Source organism: Drosophila kikkawai, chromosome 3R (assembly GCF_030179895.1).
Source record: "Drosophila kikkawai strain 14028-0561.14 chromosome 3R, DkikHiC1v2, whole genome shotgun sequence".
Taxonomy (NCBI): Eukaryota; Metazoa; Arthropoda; class Insecta; order Diptera; family Drosophilidae; genus Drosophila; species Drosophila kikkawai.
The window spans coordinates 33,045,273-33,063,623 of NC_091731.1; the positions used below are offsets into that span (position 1 = coordinate 33,045,273).

At 39.9% G+C, this 18,351-nt stretch overlaps 4 protein-coding genes and 1 non-coding gene across 5 annotated transcripts; 3 read left to right on the top strand and 2 right to left on the bottom strand.

Annotated features, from left to right (window-relative positions):
- The first annotated feature begins 2,347 nt into the window (after positions 1 to 2,347).
- LOC121501944 (U1 spliceosomal RNA) lies at positions 2,348 to 2,512 on the top strand. The gene has a single exon (XR_005990748.1). It is a non-coding gene; the product is annotated as a U1 spliceosomal RNA (small nuclear RNA).
- Positions 2,513 to 3,061: 549 nt separating this feature from the next.
- Positions 3,062 to 3,772, bottom strand: LOC108073704 (uncharacterized). Its single transcript, XM_017165440.1, has 4 exons — positions 3,713 to 3,772; positions 3,500 to 3,655; positions 3,279 to 3,446; positions 3,062 to 3,217 (listed from the first exon to the last, which is right to left on the bottom strand). Exons 1-4 carry the CDS (start codon positions 3,770 to 3,772, stop codon positions 3,062 to 3,064), a joined length of 540 nt encoding a protein of 179 aa, XP_017020929.1.
- Positions 3,773 to 4,180: 408 nt separating this feature from the next.
- On the bottom strand, positions 4,181 to 5,719 carry LOC108073657 (uncharacterized). The gene is made up of 4 exons (XM_017165384.1): positions 5,653 to 5,719; positions 4,630 to 4,772; positions 4,405 to 4,572; positions 4,181 to 4,336 (listed from the first exon to the last, which is right to left on the bottom strand). Exons 1-4 carry the CDS (start codon positions 5,717 to 5,719, stop codon positions 4,181 to 4,183), a joined length of 534 nt encoding a protein of 177 aa, XP_017020873.1.
- A 2,341-nt stretch (positions 5,720 to 8,060) lies between these two features.
- On the top strand, positions 8,061 to 14,415 carry Sap-r (prosaposin). Its single transcript, XM_017165468.3, has 7 exons — positions 8,061 to 8,253; positions 8,395 to 8,473; positions 10,945 to 11,227; positions 11,292 to 13,128; positions 13,185 to 13,642; positions 13,710 to 13,851; positions 13,920 to 14,415. The coding sequence occupies exons 1-7, from the start codon at positions 8,205 to 8,207 to the stop codon at positions 13,922 to 13,924; spliced, it is 2,853 nt and encodes a 950-aa protein (XP_017020957.1). The 5' UTR covers positions 8,061 to 8,204; the 3' UTR covers positions 13,925 to 14,415.
- Positions 14,416 to 14,436: 21 nt separating this feature from the next.
- LOC108073723 (fibrous sheath CABYR-binding protein) lies at positions 14,437 to 15,912 on the top strand. Its single transcript, XM_017165469.3, has 3 exons — positions 14,437 to 14,708; positions 14,766 to 14,854; positions 14,911 to 15,912. The coding sequence occupies exons 1-3, from the start codon at positions 14,437 to 14,439 to the stop codon at positions 15,825 to 15,827; spliced, it is 1,278 nt and encodes a 425-aa protein (XP_017020958.1). The 3' UTR covers positions 15,828 to 15,912.
- Positions 15,913 to 18,351: the final 2,439 nt, after the last annotated feature.

Consider the following 18,351-nt stretch of genomic DNA (forward strand, 5'->3'; position numbering starts at 1 on the left):
TGCTTTAATATATATTATTTAATGATAAGAGCAATTGTTAAATATATTTTAAATATATTTAAAAAGGCCTGTAAATTAAAGGCGAAAGATGAGAGAAACAAATATATGTAATTATTTGTTTATTTCCTTCTATAAATTTAATTTTATGATTCATTTACTCAGTCAAATAAACCCTTAGATTTCTATTTGCAAGAGTAGTTAATCTTCGTCATGGTTGAATCCATTTTTGGCAGCTTTTCTCATTATTTTATTTTGGCTTTTTATTCATTGCCCTTGTGCCTGAATGGCAAACTTCAAATATCTCCATTGAGAGGAGTTAATTGAGATGGGCGTCGACATGTCAACCCTTTTTAATCCACAGAAGCAGATCGGTTATATGGTTAGATAGCCTTGACTAGAGATTGGAATTGGGATGAAGCCTCTCTATTCTACAATCGCCCATTAACTGCAAGTTCGGATTTCATTATGCGAATGCAATTAAAACGGGCTTAAGCGCACTGTCACGTCCGCAAGTAGACACTTCACAATGGGAGCGTTTGATTCGAGGGAGCGTTTAGTTTAGAAACCGAATAGAAGTTGGATTGCAACCTTCGCGAGGTGACGCCGCAGAAGATTCTTGGACAATTAGCGATCGCTTGAGATTGAGATCGAGATTGACATCTAATATTTGATTGTCTGTCGCATGTTAAATGTAACCCAAGGTTAGGAGGAAGTTTTCGAAAACTCGTGCCCGTTCTTATTGATGATGGTGGAACCAGCGCAACCCGTTTTGAGGTTCTTAGTTAACCAAATTAATTTGCGTTTTGGGTTTCGTTTTTTTTTTTTTGTAAAAGGCCCGAAGAACCTGTTCCAATAGAACGTACCTAACCCCTGGTATAACTGATGCTAAACTAGAGACAGATTTTAATCGGAGCTTCCAGCCACTCCAGAGTTTTGTGACATAATCCCGGTGAAAGAATGGGTTTTATGTCAGCACATGAAATAAATTATAAAACCGGACTCCAGACTCCATCTTGAAATATCAAAATAACAAGCCAGTGAAGAAGAGTTCGGTTGAAAGGTCAGTCACCACATAAACAGTAGCCTATTTGTAAAAATATTCCATACTCAATAGCTCATTACAGGCTCTTATTTCTGGTTAGGGTAACGAGCGATTACGACACCCAAAAGTCTGAAAATAAAGTCTAGGAAGTGGAAGAAACCGTCGCCAGCGACTCGTTCTTTAATTAAAGAAGAATTAACAGCTTCGCGGGGGAAAAAGCGGATTGCCAAAATGCCGAGTCACCGCTCGCAACCACTTGTGTTTTCATTTAACCATTTTATCATCCAATTCTGCGTATTTCTGTCTGCCTGCAATTCCACAACAGATTAGAGCAGAACTCGGAGAACATCGTAGTACTTCAAAACTGTAGAAGTAGTCGGTCAGGGGCTTCCCCCTTGGCCAGTTATTATGTGTGGGGCTTCTTTGTTTTGTTTTGGTTTTCCGTTTGGCATTTTATTGGATTATTTTTTTGTTTCTTTTTGTATTTTGTATGTTAATGTGCCTACGTGCAGCTGATCAATGACTGATTTGCAGCAGATCCGAGTCAAAATCCGATCGGTGAGCATCTCGCATGTCGGTGCTAATAAGCGGTGAGTTTCTTGAATGACTTTATGTGGAGGGCCGTCTTCTATCTCGAGAGTTTTCAAGATCAAGGGCATGGATGAGGCCGGTCTTCATTCATCTTCCTGCTCAGGCAAGTTTTAAACAGAGCGAATGGAGGTCTTGACTTAACGAGGGGTAATATTACCCTGGTAAAACTTTAGAAAATAAGATAAGTTAGGAAAATATCCCAAAGGGCATAATAAATATTGCTAATAAAATTATTAATATACCTTTTTCGTACTCATTAAATCATAAATGCATAGAAAATTAAACGTTAAATAATAAATAAATAAACATGTATATAATAATAATTACAAAGCACTTTATATAATCAGGAAAAAATTTATTATAATATTTTATACAATACATTGTGTTCACATATTATCCATAAATATACCCATTATAAATAATATTTAAATTAAAAAAAAAAAAAGCATAAGTATAATTATTAAAAATTTATTAAATTAAATACACAAAAACTAGCTTTAAAATATATTCAGTCACTTTCTTCCTGTCTCAAGGCAATTCCATAAGGGAAAGAAAACGTCATCCCTAAACTACACGCACACACTCATATCACAGTCAGGGGTGTTTTGTAGTTTGTGTGTGAATAAGAGAAATTTTCCTACCTTCGCTGCCTATAATTCCCAACCAGTTATGACGTTGGCCTCATCGAGACCCTCGGCCCGAGCGGAGAAAAGCATACTTACCTGGCGTAGAGGTTAACCGTGATCACGAAGGCGGTTCCTCCGGAGTGAGGCTTGGCCATTGCACCTCGGCTGAGTTGACCTCTGCGATTATTCCTAATGTGAATAACTCGTGCGTGTAATTTTTGGTAGCCGGGAATGGCGTTCGCGCCGTCCCGACATTTATAATAAATTTGATAAAGTTATAATAAAAACTTATGTAGTCTATAACTAGTAGTTAAATTATGGGAAATATTATGAAGAAAAACAGTATAAATTTCTGAGATTTGGGATTATCAAAAAATTGTATATAAAATAATTTAAAGAAACTATGTCGTATATTATTTCATAATTACAGGATTAACATCATAAGGCACTTGGTTAGGTTCATTATAATAAGAGAATTTTAAATAATTCTCTTTTTGTTAATGGGGGTTTATTATTGAGCTTTTAGTTAAATTACAAAATAAATGCAATTAAAGTAATGACTAAATCAAACCAATTAAAAACGGCTTAATGTCAACATTAAAAGCATTATTTATATATATACCAATTGTACTAATGTAATTTTTATTATTATATGAAATACACCTTTCCCCAATTAACTCATAGATGGTCAATTAAAAAAGTACTTGCTTTTGGTATTTTATTTTTTAGCTAAATATTTGGATGTTAATACAATATTGTATATTTTCTTTAACTTCTGTAGAGATACATAAAAAGAACAACATCAAGAAAGTGTAAAATATACATCGACTTTAGCTCTATTAATATCATAAGCTATCCAGTTTGAGCGAAAAAGGTAATCGCCAGTGGGAAAGGGCAAAACTTCTGTTACATGTCGGTTAATACGATCAACGGACAGTTTTTCAACTATAAGATCGTGCTAGATAAATGTATATGGATGATTACAAATAACTCCAACAGATCGAATAATATATACTAACGTCAAAGGGGCAGGTGTGGTTCATGTTGGAAAATTCCCTGAAGAATCCATGCAAGTAGAATGCGATTGGGTTCGATTTTGTATTCTTCAGAAACTGGCATGCGTCCACAGTAACGTTGTACAGAAAGGGCTTATAGCCACTGTATCGCTTCATCAACTCAACATTAACCTGGAAAAATGATTTCCTTGAGCAAGAATATAAATTTCGGTAAATAGACACACTTTAACTTTGGTAATGGGCGTCTTGAAAAGCTTAATCTTTAGAGAAAGGTATTTGTAGCTACGATTCACAGATTTTAAAAAACAATAGTCAATGTCGGTGAAGTCCGTGTCCAGCGAAGTGCATTTTATGTTGGTAAACTCCACCTTAGATACAATCTGCAAAATTTTTAAATAAGCTTGATGCACGGATAATGCAAAGTACAATACTTCTACTTGGTTTATTAAGTACAGAAAAACAATGAGCTCAACTAAACGACTGCTTTGGGTAAACATTTTCAACAGACTCAAAACTTTTGATGTCAATTTCATTTTATATTCCATATTTAGTGGATTAATTCATCTAATTATTATTTTTATGTCTAAATATATGACTTAATTAGACTTAATATAGATTTTAGAACAAAAAATAATTGCTGTAATTTATTGATTTTAGATAGCAGTGCTTAAAGTCATTAAACTTTTGGGGTCTAGGAGGGTTATTTCAAAATTAAATTGATCTAGCTAAAAATTCTTTGCATTTACTATTTTATATTTAATTATACTTCCCAAATAAATAAAAAAAATAAATAAAATAAAATTTCATACCAAGGCACAACTTTTTTATTTCAACTCCAAAACCTTTTTTTTAACAATGAAAATACTATTATTTAAATAAATAAGGCAATTAGATAAGCCACATTTTTAAGAAAGTGTTAAATATAAATTGACTTTTGCCCGATTAATATCATAAGCCAGCCAGTTTGATTGGAAAAGGTAATCGCCGGTGGGGATTGGCAGCACTTGTGTTAAACGTTCATTCATAAAACTAATAGGGACTTTCTCGACTATTATATCGTGCTGCAAAAAACGATACAAAATAATATTTTCAAAATTTGATTTTAGTTTTTAAATATCCATTTACTTACATCAAAAGGGCAGGTGTGATTCATATTGGAATAATTTTTGAAGAATCCATGTATGTATTCAATGAAGAGGTTCGATTTAGGATTCCTCAGAAATCGGCAGGCATCCACAGTAACGTTGTAAAGCCAGGGCCTATAGCCGTTGTATCGCTTTAATATCTCAAAATTAATCTGAAAGCACAAGTTCCTTTAAAAAAAAAAATATTTCTCTAAGGCCAGATTGCATACTTTAACTTTGGTAATAGGGGTCTTGAAGAGCTTCACCTTTAGCGAAAGGTATTTGTAGCTACGGTTTACAGATTTTAGGAAACAATAGTCAATGTCGGTGAAGTCCGTGTCCAGCGAAGTGCATTTTATGTTGGTTAACTCCACTTTGGAAACAATCTGGTAGAAGAATATTATTTAAATTGTATTAAACTATATAAATAAAGTAAAATCAATAAATATATTTCCGTACCACGTTGAATAAATACATAAAAATTAGGAGTTCAAAAACGCGAGCTCTTTTTGACAACATTTTGAGCAGAAATATTGAAGCGCACGCTTGATACTAAAATACAATTTGCAGGCACAGACGAAGTCACTTATATAAAGGTTTATATTTCGGAAATAATAGTTTTAGGTTTAATGATCCATTTATAATATATGTGGAAATAATTGCGTATTGTTAAACATTTTGTGTAATTAGACTTTTGAACAATCGATGTTTAATGAGATTATTGCTATATTAAATAGCCAATTGTGTTTTTCTTAAGTAATACATGATTCGGTATTAATCGCTTGCCTGTATTTATCTTTATTCCCCTGACAAAGGATTTTTATAGCTTTTTCCCATATTTTAACACGCTTTTAGTTTTCAGCTTTCCGAGTTCTTGACTCCATTGGATGTCGCACAGATATAATAAGCGTGCCAAACTTGTTTGGTCTTCGGTGAGCTGCTGTTCGGTGGTCAATGGGTCAAAGCTAGCATCTTCGATGACTCTGGGTTTGAGATCAGTGCTTCTAGTTGAGTTACTTCTATGCACACTTGAACTTGATCTGGATGCTGGGGATAATTAAATACGCGGACTACGTGCTAAAGAAGAAATCGAGAAGCCGAAACCGAAGCCAAAGCCTTCGGCAAAAGTCCGCAATAAAAGAGTTGTAGATTTTAACTAAAGCTTCAACTGTTTGGCTTTTGTTATTGTTGCTAGTGGCTGGCGGTGTTCCGTTCGTTTATTGCCATTAGCCAGCAGTCAGCATTTGACTCACAAATTATGGCCAGCAGCTTGTATTTTCCACGGCGATCGTTGTTGCCGCCGAATTGATTAGCTCGCATTTGGCTTTGGCTTTAAGCTTGGCTTTGAGCTTGGGCTTGGGCCTAAGAGCTAGCGGTCTCTGGGTCCCTCGATAAGGTCAAGTTCATTTCCGCATAGCGGTCTACGATGTTTCTACTTCAGATTTGTCTATACTGGCCAGGTGAGTAAATGGAATTGCAGTCGATTTCATGGGAAGGGAAATTGCACAAGAGGTCAGTCGGCCAACTGGAGTGGCCGTAAAACAATTAGCCATTAGACGCGGCCCAATGTGACGCACCTGTCGCCGCAATAGCGGCAATTACTCGTCGAGTTTGCTAACTCTCATTACAATCTCTCCGCGGGTCACGCAACAGTCTCTGCCTCGATCTCACCTGTGACCGTGTGAACTACTGAACCACTAAAAAGTTTCCCTTTCACAATCGGACTTGAAGGTTCTTGAGTTTGAAATTGAACAAAAATGGTAAACTTTTAAACAAGAGAAAGACACTACAATTTAGTTCCATTAAGAAATTACCATATGTTGGGGAGTTAAATATATATTAAGGCTAATGTTTCTTGTACATTAACTTTAAGCGAGTTGGCTTTAAACTTACCCTTCACAGTTGAACTTGATTGTTCTTGGGGGTCCACATAATTGGCTAAATATCTGTCTCGCTGCCAGACTTCACTGCCAATGGTCAAGTGCAGCGTCTAGCTGCAATTAACCCACTAAGTGTCAGTGTACTCAAAATTTTAAGACAAGAAATAAACAAGAAACAGACATCTATAAAAGAGGTATGGCAATAGTGAATTTTAAATATTTAATTGGTAGATTTATGTTCAAATTTAAAATATTAAAAAATTAATTTATATAATTTTGGAATGCATATTTTATAGAATAAACAAATATGTACATTTTAGAGACAGTTATTGTTCCATGAAGATAATTAAGTTAAATAAAAATCTAATCAAATCGGTTTACTTCACTTTTATATTTATTAATTTTCCACTTTTTTGTTATTTAATCTTTAGCTATTAGAATATATTCTTCATCAACCTGCAAGGGGTTAATTTCTGTCAAAGAACCAAAATGCAGGCCAGGCACTTAACTGAATCCCAGGGTCAACGCGACCAGTTTCAGGTTTCCTTCTAAGCTCAGCAGCCCCTGGCCAGCCGAATCGTTGGTTTTGACACAGATATATCCATAGCCATATTGGACGGATCGGTGCTTGCATTTGGCATTTCGTTTGGCAAACATCAGACTATCAGCCACCGAGTTGCGGCCACCAGATGGCCTCGACTTTCAATCGCAGCCACGTCCACTGGCTCATTGTCAGCCCCCGAGAATGTATCTGACACTATGGCATTCTTTTCAAATGTATCTTCAAGATGTTTCTCACACTGCGTCTGATACGCACTCGAATTACACCGAGTATTACACGGCGATAGGCATCGCCTCGCCTGAGAAATATGTTTGCCGACAATTACTGCGAGGGATGATGCATTTCCCAAACATTACGAGCTTTACATCTGGGCAGGCTCACATCAATTAATCCGCAATTACAATAGAATTTTGTTTGGCTTCTAGGCGACTCAATCAGAGGTGCCCCACCAGTTGGCCGGGCAAAGGGGGTTAAGCGATGGGGCCGCCGCGCTCTTAGGGGCGTTTTAATAACCGCGCTAAAGTTCAAGAACATCGCTGATGGTTATTGTCATAGTTTTGCCACAGCAAATGTGTAATTAAATCTGCGGATTGCAATCGATTATAAATACGTTTTGAGGCATTTGCGGAGGCATTTCATGAAGGTTTCGTTTGGCGGGTGATTGAGTGATTTGTTGAATAGTTATGGGTGTGTGAGCTCTACTTTGTTTTTATTACATTGTGATAATTTAGAATTTTAGATATATTTATTTAAGTTAAAGCTAAATATAAATGGTGTTTAATACTTTAAAATCGCTCAAAATCTATCAAATAAATTGTAAAAATGTTACAGTTGTAAAAAATGATATAAATTAAATATCCAGAGGGCTATTGAAACCACAAAAAGTCTTTATATTATTAAAAAAAAAAAAACAAAGAATTAAATCTTTAAATAATACTAATATATAATTAAATTAAAACAAACTACTTTTTAATTTATATGTTTTTATTTTTTATTATTAACAACAAACAAAAATATTTAAAATTTAGAATAAAATCATAAAAAGGTTCTTATTTAAAAATAACGAATTTTTCACAATGTTTCAGCAGTGTGGCAACTCTTTCGTGAGCAACCTGCCTTGCCAGAGTGTGCTGTCTCGAGCGTGGCCAGATGCCGCGGAAGCGGAAATACCTACGTCACTTCCGGGGCTTTCAACAAACGGACCGAAAACAAAAACAGTCACACTGCTATAAAATTTTAGTAACAACTCAGCTTGTTCGTTACATTATTTAATATTTGCACTTGCATTCGTCGCCTCGTCCAGATATAAACCCGTGCTTAACTCCGCCGACTTTCCGCCCCGATAAAAGTTAAAACCGAGAAGATGCAGCGCGCTGGCCTCCTGGCCATTTTGGCACTCTTCTGTGCCTTCGGTAAGCGCCGAAAGGGAATGGGAAACTACATATTTAGTCACAGCTTATTGCGTATTTGCACTGTGCACCCCCCATTCGTCACTCTGCATTCGTCATTCCTCGCTATTCATCTCTGCGCTTTGTTTTTTCCCTTCTCCGCAGGCTGCTTTGCCGCTGCCACGCCCCTTGTGGGATCCAGCAAATGCACCTGGGGGCCCTCGTATTGGTGCGACAGTCTCAGGTGAGTCGGAAAAACGCTTGGTCATCGGACGTCCGAGGAAAAATTCTAGAAGATATAGACAGAGAGGAGATCGCAAAACAATAACGGTTAACCCCTTTAACCCCACATTGCGTTTTGTCTCTTGTTTCCATCTCTTGTTCGCTGTTTTGCGGCTTTATTGTTGTTTTTTCACCGTCGATAAGACTATCTTTCAACTCGAATCGGGCTATCAAGCGATAACCCCTGTTATATTGCAAACTTAGGACTAGGCGACGCTCCAATTGCGCCCTCTTTTTGCAGCTACACAGGGCGAAACGATTGACTTTTGTTCCCATTTTTGGACTGATAACAAGCTTCATGTTTCAGAACGGTTGGGTTTTTTGTTTTCAAACTTGTCTTGTGACTACTGTAATTTTAATAATATTTGCAAACATAACACAGTCTATCAAATTTATAATTTAAGCCTCAGATGATTAGGCAGAATAGTTATCTGTACTAAATATTTGTCTTTTCACTTTATTTGCACAACTTTACTGTTTATTTACATTGCTTATAGAAATAGCATCCACAAATAAACAAATTTACATATATTTTCATTTGGAAATCCTATTTGAATTTAAATTAAACTTTTCTTGATTCTAATAATTAAAAAATTTCAAATCAAATTGATCGAATTACATCAATCACAAACCAAGATTTAAGTGTATAGCATTTTACAAATTCTGTTACACCAAACAAATAACAGTCCCTTTTTTCTTCCAGTGCATATTTTTGCATTCCCCTTTCTCTTGCCTCTTTCCCTATTCTGTGCCATCCCTTTTTTTTTTAGTTTCGGTTTAAATTAAATTATCAGAATGCCGGACCAAATGTGCCGACAGCTGACGAGCAAAGTTAATCACTTTTTAGGGGTAAGCTTAAACAGCATGAGTTTTATGCGATGAGTAATCCCAAAGTCCAGATCAGTTTACACTCGCTGTGATCCGAGGCCTCCCTTTCGCTTTTCTTCTCTCAACCGCAAATGACGCGCATAATCGAGGCATTTATCATCAGGAAAAGTTTCTTATCAACAACAGATTCTGACTAATCCCACATCGCACATAAAGGGGAACCACTCATACTTTACTTTTTATACACTTTCCAGGGTATTACTATATCAGTTAGAAACTAGTAAACGCAGTGAAGGAGTCATTTTCGATCCTATAAATCATATATATTGTTGATATCAGCATCAACAGGCGAGTCTTTTTTAACATCTTGAAGGGAAAAAATTGTATCATATTTTTTTTTTTCAAAATTTAATAAACAATAATAAACATTTACATCGTTAAAATTATCAGAAAATGACCAAAATGTTGATATTTTTAAAATTTTAAATTCAGTATGCCGATTTATTAGCCTATTAAAATCTAATACAGAAAACTTTTCCGAATTAAACTTGATGCTTTTTTTGCATATTTATGATATTTTAAATAATAAATAAGAATCAGTAAAAAGTGTTAATGATTATTTTAAATAATTCATAAGAATATGTTCCTTTGTAGAATTTTCCCACCCAGATTAACATCATCTTCAGTTTGATTACTTATTTGCAAAATAAAACCCATGGACAACTGAAAACTTTTGTTAAGCATGCACTCTGCTCTTATCGGTGGTAATAATTCCTTTGTTTATTGATTGATTTATTTTTAAACGCCAAAGGAAAATCCGCTTCGTACCCACTGCCTCTTAACTGTTTCTTTGTTTGTCAATTAAAGGCAAAAAAAAAAAAAATTGCAGAGCCTCAAAAATTTAAAACGTCGCCATTGCTGTGAAATTTTTAAAAACAATATCTGTGAGTGCGCAGACATCTGTATAATATATATATACATATTTATATGTGGATATGTCCAGATACATATTTGTGTGTGTTTATTTCCGTGCTTATCATTGCTGTTTTCTTTGCTTTCTAGACGCTTTTGTTTGATATTCCACTGAGTGCTCCCAACAGCCAACAGGCATTTGCTGATGTTTGTAAAAATTAGCACCTTTCAGGTAGAGGCAATAATATATAGGAATGATATAAATTGATTGAATATTGAATAAATAATAGAAATAAATATTAGGGGGGTTTGTAATGTGTATCCTCTCTATTGATTTACTTTAAAATAATTGTCATTTCCTCTACAAATTCCTGATTTGCCATAAAATCTTATACTCATTTATTGCTTTTGGATTATAAAGTATTTATCCAAAACGTCGCACCCTTATCCAGCATAATCATGTGAGCTGCGGGTGCATTCAACCGAAAGAGGAATATATATATATGGGTTCAGTTCAGCGGTTTCTCCGGCTTCTTAGTGGACTCTGATCTGTGCTGACTGTGTCGGTTCTGACTTGGTCAGTCGATTACGAATGCGGGTCATTTGATCCATAGTTTTGCGGTTTCTGCATCGTCAGCTTTCCTCCCAGCTCTGGCTTATCATACTCAACAAAAATTCCTTTCTGTTTTCTAGCAATTCCAAGGAATGCCGTGCCACCCGCCATTGTATTCAAACCGTGTGGGAGACCCGTGAGGTGCCCGTAGATACAGATTCGATCTGTCAGATATGCAAGCACATGGTCACGCAGGCACGCGACCAACTGAAGAGCAACGAGACCGAGGAGGAACTCAAAGAGGTCTTTGAGGGCTCCTGCAAGCTGCTGCCTGTTAAGGTTGTGCAAAAGGAGTGCATCAAGTTGGCCGATGATTTCCTGCCCGAGTTGGTTGAGGCCTTGGCTTCCCAAATGAACCCAGATGTGAGTAAACCGAGCAGAAGTTAGTCTCTTCTTGTATTTAAAACTCATTTTTTCCCACCTTTAGCAAGTTTGCTCTGTGGCCGGACTTTGCAACAGTGCCCGCATAGATGAGCTGATGAAGAAGGCCTATCAGGCGGTCCTCGACGGTACTTTCAAGGATGAGGACTTCGACGACAGCTCTAAGGAGACCGAGGTGTCCCTGAAGCCCAATCAACTGTCCTGCGGCAACTGCAACCTGCTCTCCCGCATGATGCAGTCGAAATTCGCTGCCTACAATCGCGATGACATGGTGGAGCAGTTCCTCCATGTGTGTGGTTCTCTCTCCAGCTTCTCGGATGCCTGTGCCAACATTGTGCTGACCTACTTCAACGATATTTACGATCATCTCAGCAAGCACTTGGACACCGATGCCGTCTGCCATGTGTCGGGAGTGTGCGCCTCCAAGTACCATCAGCATGAGGAGGATAAGCAGAAGCCCCAGGAGGCTTTGGTTGCTCTGGATGCCGGCGATGACATTCCCTGTGAGCTGTGCGAGCAGCTGGTGAAGCACCTGCGCGATGTTTTGGTGGCCAACACCACGGAGACGGAGTTTAAGCAGGTTCTGGAGGGATTCTGCAAGCAGTCGCGTGGATTTAAGGATGAGTGCATCAGCATTGTGGACCAGTATTACGATGTGATTTACCAGACGCTGACCAACAAGCTGGATGCCAATGGAGCCTGTTGCATGATTGGTATTTGCCAGAGGAACTCTGCGCAGAAGGATGCTCCTATTATGCCCCTGCTGCCTGCCATTGAGCCCGCCCAGGTAAAGATCACCATCGAGAAGCTGGAGAAGCACGAGCGCAAGCAGCTGGGTGCCAATGAGCCCAAGTTCACCCAGCAGCAGATCCAGGACATGCAGCTGCCCATCGATCACCTGATGGGTGCCCAGAACCCCGGCTCCCTAGTTAATGGTGGCGAGCTTTGCACCATTTGCGAGTACCTGCTGCACTTCATCCAGGAGACCTTGGCCACCCCGTCCACCGATGACGAGATCAAGCACACCGTGGAGAATATTTGCAGCAAACTGCCCCAGGGTGTGGCCGGTCAGTGCCGCAACTTTGTGGAGATGTACGGCGATGTGGTGATTGCCCTGCTCGTCCAGGGACTGAACCCGCGCAGCGTGTGCCCCATGATGCAGATGTGCCCGCATAATCTGCCCAAGAGCGAGGACGTGGAGGTGTTCCACCCAAAGCCCGTCAACGATGAGCAGGATGCGCCCACCTGCCCCTTGTGCCTCTTCGCCGTGGAGCAGGCCCAGGCCAAGATCCGTGACAACAAGTCCAAGGACAACATCAAGAAGGTTCTGGATGGCCTGTGCACTCACCTGCACAACAAGCTCAAGGGCGAGTGCGTGGACTTCGTGGAAACCTACTCCAACGAGCTGATCGACATGCTGATCACCGACTTCAAACCCCAGGAGATTTGCGTGCAGCTTAAGCTTTGCCCCAAGTCCAAGGACACGCTTGCCGACATGGGCATTAGTCTGGAGGATGAGATTGATGGCGAGGACACCTCCAGCAGCGAGGAGGAGGGCGACCATTTCAACGATATCGAAACTTTGGGTGAACTGCCGCCTCAGCTCGCCTTCGATGAAGGCTTGAAGGCCGCACCAAATTGCCTGATCTGTGAGGAGCTGGTGAAGACCGTCGAGAAGAAGATGGGCAAGCATCCCACGCGGGAGAGCATCAAGAAGATCCTGGACCAGGATTGCGACAAGTTGAGGAAGCCCGTGTCCGCCAAGTGCCACAAGATTGTTGAGAAATACGGCGACACCATTGCCGATCTGCTGCTCAAGGAGATGGACCCCAAGCTGATTTGCACCGAGCTGGGACTGTGCCTGATCGCCGACATGGATGACTGTAAGTAACTCTCAGTTTCCATTTGGAAATTATGTTGAAATGTTGAACTTTGACAGTGGAAATGGACGAGGCTTTGAAGTACGATGTGATTGCCCTGCCCCACAAGAACGAAGAGGTCAAGGAGCCGCCCACTTGCGTGCTGTGCGAGTTCATCATGACCAAGCTGGAGGCCGACCTGAAGAACAAGACCGAGCAGGATGACATCAAGCGGGCTATATTGGCAGTGTGCGACCGCCTGCCAGCCACTATTCGCAAGCAGTGCGACACCTTTGTCGAGGGTTATGCCTCTGCGGTCATCGATCTGCTGAGCAAGGTGCCGCCCAAGGAGGTGTGCCAGAAGCTGCAGCTCTGCTTTAGTCTAGCCATCACCGACGAGGTGGTGGAATGCGGCGTATGTCATGGCATCACCCAGGTGCTGTTGCCATACCTGCGCGAAGAGGAGAACAAGGAGGCCACAGCCCTGCAGATGACATCGACGGCCTGCGAGAACTTGCCAGCCAAGTACTACAAGATTGTAAGTTGTGATAACCCGATAATATACCATTTCTTTAAAATTTAATTAAATATTTCTCTTTTTTCAGTGCTCTGAGATGATCTCCATTTATGGCAACAGCATCAAGAACCTGGCCAAGCGCTCCTATGTGGACCAGGCTCATGTGTGTGCCGAAATTGGCAAGTGCTTTGACAGCGAGAGGTCTTCGCTGGCCTTTGCCAGGCTTACAGGTAAACTAAATACCTTGAAAAACCTTTATAAACTCTCTTTAATTCTATTATTTTTATATTTTTTTCAGCCTAAAATCGTCGTTCAATTGAGTGATTTGTTGTGATGCGTGCAAGAGACAAGGAGTAGAGGGATTAGGAAGAGGAGGAGAAGGAGGCGGCCCACGCTTTATATATCGCATATACCTTTTACATATATCTGTTTATACATTCTTTAACGATTTACTGTAAATGAACGACCATTACTTACCTTTGTTTCCGTACCCTGTTTTGGCTATAAATTTTTTAGGAGAATTTGTGATGAAACTGATTTTTAACCGGGCTGAAAATAAAGTGAAACTTAACTGAAACGAAAAACTAAAATTAACCCTAAGCAGTAACCCTAAATCGTACTACAAATTAGCGAAATCAAAAGCCACTAACTTTGTATGTCAGTCAGTTAAGCAGTGTGTGTAGTTTAAGTATATCAAAGAAAACTGTGTAAAATACAAACATTGATCTTATATAAATCATAAAGAAAATCTAAACATAAACAAAGCAGCAGTTCATATTGAGTATACCCCGAAATTCATATATTTCTTACCCAAAATGTTTGAAAACTCACTATTGATTATCAAACCGGATTACATGCACAAGCGGCGGCCAGTGCTCCTCAAGCTGCTGTCCGAGGGTTTCCAGCTGCAGGGCAATCGCAAGCTGTCTTTTTCTCCAGAACTAGCTGCCGAGTTTTATGCGGACTTTGCCGATGAGAAGGGCTTCATGCTGGAGGTGATTCTGCTCTCCAAAGGCGTCTCAGAGGCCTTTATTGTGACCAAAGAGAATGGCGTGCAGGATCTGCTGAACATCATGATTTGTTACTTGTGAGTTTACTCTGGGTTTAGCTTTCAACTTCTTCTCAGAGAAGTCTAAATCCTTAGCGGTTCTTGCTCGGAACTGGAGCGGAATATTCATGTCACCAAAAATAGCAGCTGCGTGGCTCGCGAGATTAACTTTATATTTCCAAATTGTAAGCTCGAGAGATCCTTACTTTTCCACCAAGAATTTTAATTCTACTTTTATTAGACATCCATGAGCCCCATCAGATGTTCGATCGGAAAAACTTCTGCACTCGCCCGATGCTAAAGCCTCTGCTCGATGAGATCTATGATATACTCCAAAACGAGGATTGCAGCCAGGAAAACTGGAAAGTTCGCGTCTCCGACTATTTGGTGCGCAGCAATCCCACGGTGCCGCAGGTCACCAACCAGTGTCAATTGAGCCCGAAAACAGGCATCCAGGAGAAATCACAGCAAACAAGCATGACCTATGCCCCCAAACCAAGTGTTGCGGGTGTGCCGCCCCGCGCCAAGAAGACCGAGAGCACCAGCTCTCCCCTGTCGTCCACCTCACCGCACTCCTCCATGCTGCTGTCAAGCTCGTCGTGTGTCACCTGCGGAGGATTTGAGAGGTCGGAGCCCTGTATCGAGGAACTGGATCTCAACAAGCGCGTGGAGCCGCATGACGCCGAAGAGGTCTGTGTGGATGAGGAGATTCTCTGGCGGGAGGTGGTTGTGTATGAGGAGATTCAGCCCGAAGAGGAGCAAGAGTCCAGAGAGGGACAAGACGTTGAACTCGAAGGTGAAGGTGAGGGCGGGCCTAGTGTGTCGGATGTGGAGTCGGACCAAAGTGTCGAACCTCCACCACCGCCAGCAAAAGATGAAGAGTCCAGCGAAGAGGCTGCTCCACCAGCAGCTGCTGAAGAACCAGCTCCACCGGCAGCTGTTGAAGAAGCCGCACCACCGCCAGCTGCTGCACCACCGCCAGCTCCTGAACCAGAGCCAGCTCCTGAACCACAGCCAGCTCCTCAAGAAGCTCCGCAGCCGGCAGAGGCTGAGGCTCCTGTTGTCGAAGAGGTTCCTCCCGCCGAAGAGGCTCCTGCTACCGAAGAGGCTCCTCCCGCCGAAGAGGCTCCTGCTGCCCAAGAAGCTCCAGCCGAATAAGCTTATTTGACCTTTGCACCTGTTGCCACACACCGTTTGTTTGTTTATTGAAGCATAGAAAAAAATGAGCCCCAAATTCGCGCAATTTTTGCAGCATCCCAGCAGCAACACGAACCCACTGCATCGCCACCACCCACAGCAACACCTTTGAATGCGCACTCGCAGAATTCGTCCTGCAGTTTTTATTTCCCCACCCGGAAAGTGCAGCAACATCAACAGGAGCAACAGCCATGGCAGCAACAGCTTTTGGCCCCTATTGTAAAAACATAGGCCAAGTTTTTTTCCCCCCCATTTTCAAGTGTCCAATAAAAAACGCAGAAAAATAGAACAAACAATGAAAACCCAAATATAATTTGTGGGCCAAAGTAAGCCTTGCATTTGGCACACTTTTAAGCCATGCAAAGTGGTTGCAATTAACCCAATTATGGGGATATTATGGGGCTGATTCTGAGAGGTTTTCAAATTTTGGGGCTGATTCTAAAGAATTTTAGATGTTATTTCTTGTTAGCCATTTGATCAGGAAGCTGTAGGTACATATATATTATGACTTGGGCATACAATAAATTACATAAAAAATAGTAATTTGTTATTCTTGTGTATCAATATCACTAAAATACAATCCTGTTTAAACTTTATGGTTTCAAGAACTCATTACTTTTAAATTTTCTAATCCGAACTTAATTTTCTAATGTTTTTGGTCAGAAATTAAGTATACGTTCCGTGTATTTATTAGCCGGGCAGGCTTCATATCTGCTAACAAAAAAAACCGGAAGTTCAGGCAGTTTAGTTTCGCCTTGCAGGACATGGGTACGCCCACCTGACGCAGGTGATTGTCCCGAACTAGGCTAAGCTAACGAAGACCTTTGCTATGCACAGTGGTCTGAAAGTGAAAATATATAAGAATCGACCTATGAATATTTGTAATTTTATAAATAACATTTTCTTTACAAAACCAATTTAATAAAATATTTCAAAGTGTATTTTTTAAATGCCAAAAATATTTCCTATAATTCACAACAGTTTCTAACTAGATCTACATACAGCTGCGGCAAAAAAAATAGCACTATGGCATATATTTTTCTTCATTGATTATTTGTTTTATAACTATTCATATATTTAACTTGTTTAAGGCTTTTATTTTTACTTTAGGCTCTAATTTATCGAAATACACTGCAAGTGTCGCCGATAATAACATGAAATTGAAATATTTACATTATGAATGTGAACGTTGAACATTTTAGGCGGCAACAAAAATAGCACTATTTCAAAAATAACTTAAGAAAACGAAAAAAAACGAAAAAAAATACGGGAAGTTCTGGAATATTTGTATTCATTTGTATTCCTTATCGATATAGTGTATTAATATTTCGTTGTAAAAGCTTTGGCAGCAATGACAGCAGCACAACGTCTCGGCATAGAATTGACCAAGTTTTGACACCTTTCCCGTGGAATACTGCTCCATGATTCTTGAATGGTGGCCCAGAGCTCCTGATTAATCCTTGGTTTTGCATTGGAAACATATTTTTTTACATCAGACCAAAGATTCTCTATCGGGTTTAAGTCTGGAGACTGAGCAGGCCAATCCATTAGGTGAAGGGATCTGTCTTGAAACCACTTAGGAGCTTTCTTGCTGGTATGTTTAGGGTCGTTATCCTGTTGGAAGACCCACAACAACGGTATTTCGTATTCTGCATAAGACAGCATCACTGTTAGCAAAATATCGCAATAGACATGTTGATCCATAATACCTTTTATCCAATGTATTGGACCCACTCCGTAATAAGAAAAGCATGCCCAAACCATGATACTCGTTCCACCGTGTTTTATGGTCTTGCAGGTGAAACTTGGGCGGTATTCCGAATTGGGGGGTCGCCGTACATAGGATCGAGATCCTCTTCCTCCAAATAGCACGATTTTGCTTTCATCCGACCATAGGATGTTTGGGCATGCTTTTCTTATTACGGAGTGGGTCCAATACATTGGATAAAAGGTATTATGGATCAACATGTCTATTGCGATATTTTGCTAACAGTGATGCTGTCTTATGCAGAATACGAAATACCGTTGTTGTGGGTCTTCCAACAGGATAACGACCCTAAACATACCAGCAAGAAAGCTCCTAAGTGGTTTCAAGACAGATCCCTTCACCTAATGGATTGGCCTGCTCAGTCTCCAGACTTAAACCCGATAGAGAATCTTTGGTCTGATGTAAAAAAATATGTTTCCAATGCAAAACCAAGGATTAATCAGGAGCTCTGGGCCACCATTCAAGAATCATGGAGCAGTATTCCACGGGAAAGGTGTCAAAACTTGGTCAATTCTATGCCGAGACGTTGTGCTGCTGTCATTGCTGCCAAAGCTTTTACAACGAAATATTAATACACTATATCGATAAGGAATACAAATGAATACAAATATTCCAGAACTTCCCGTATTTTTTTTCGTTTTTTTTCGTTTTCTTAAGTTATTTTTGAAATAGTGCTATTTTTGTTGCCGCCTAAAATGTTCAACGTTCACATTCATA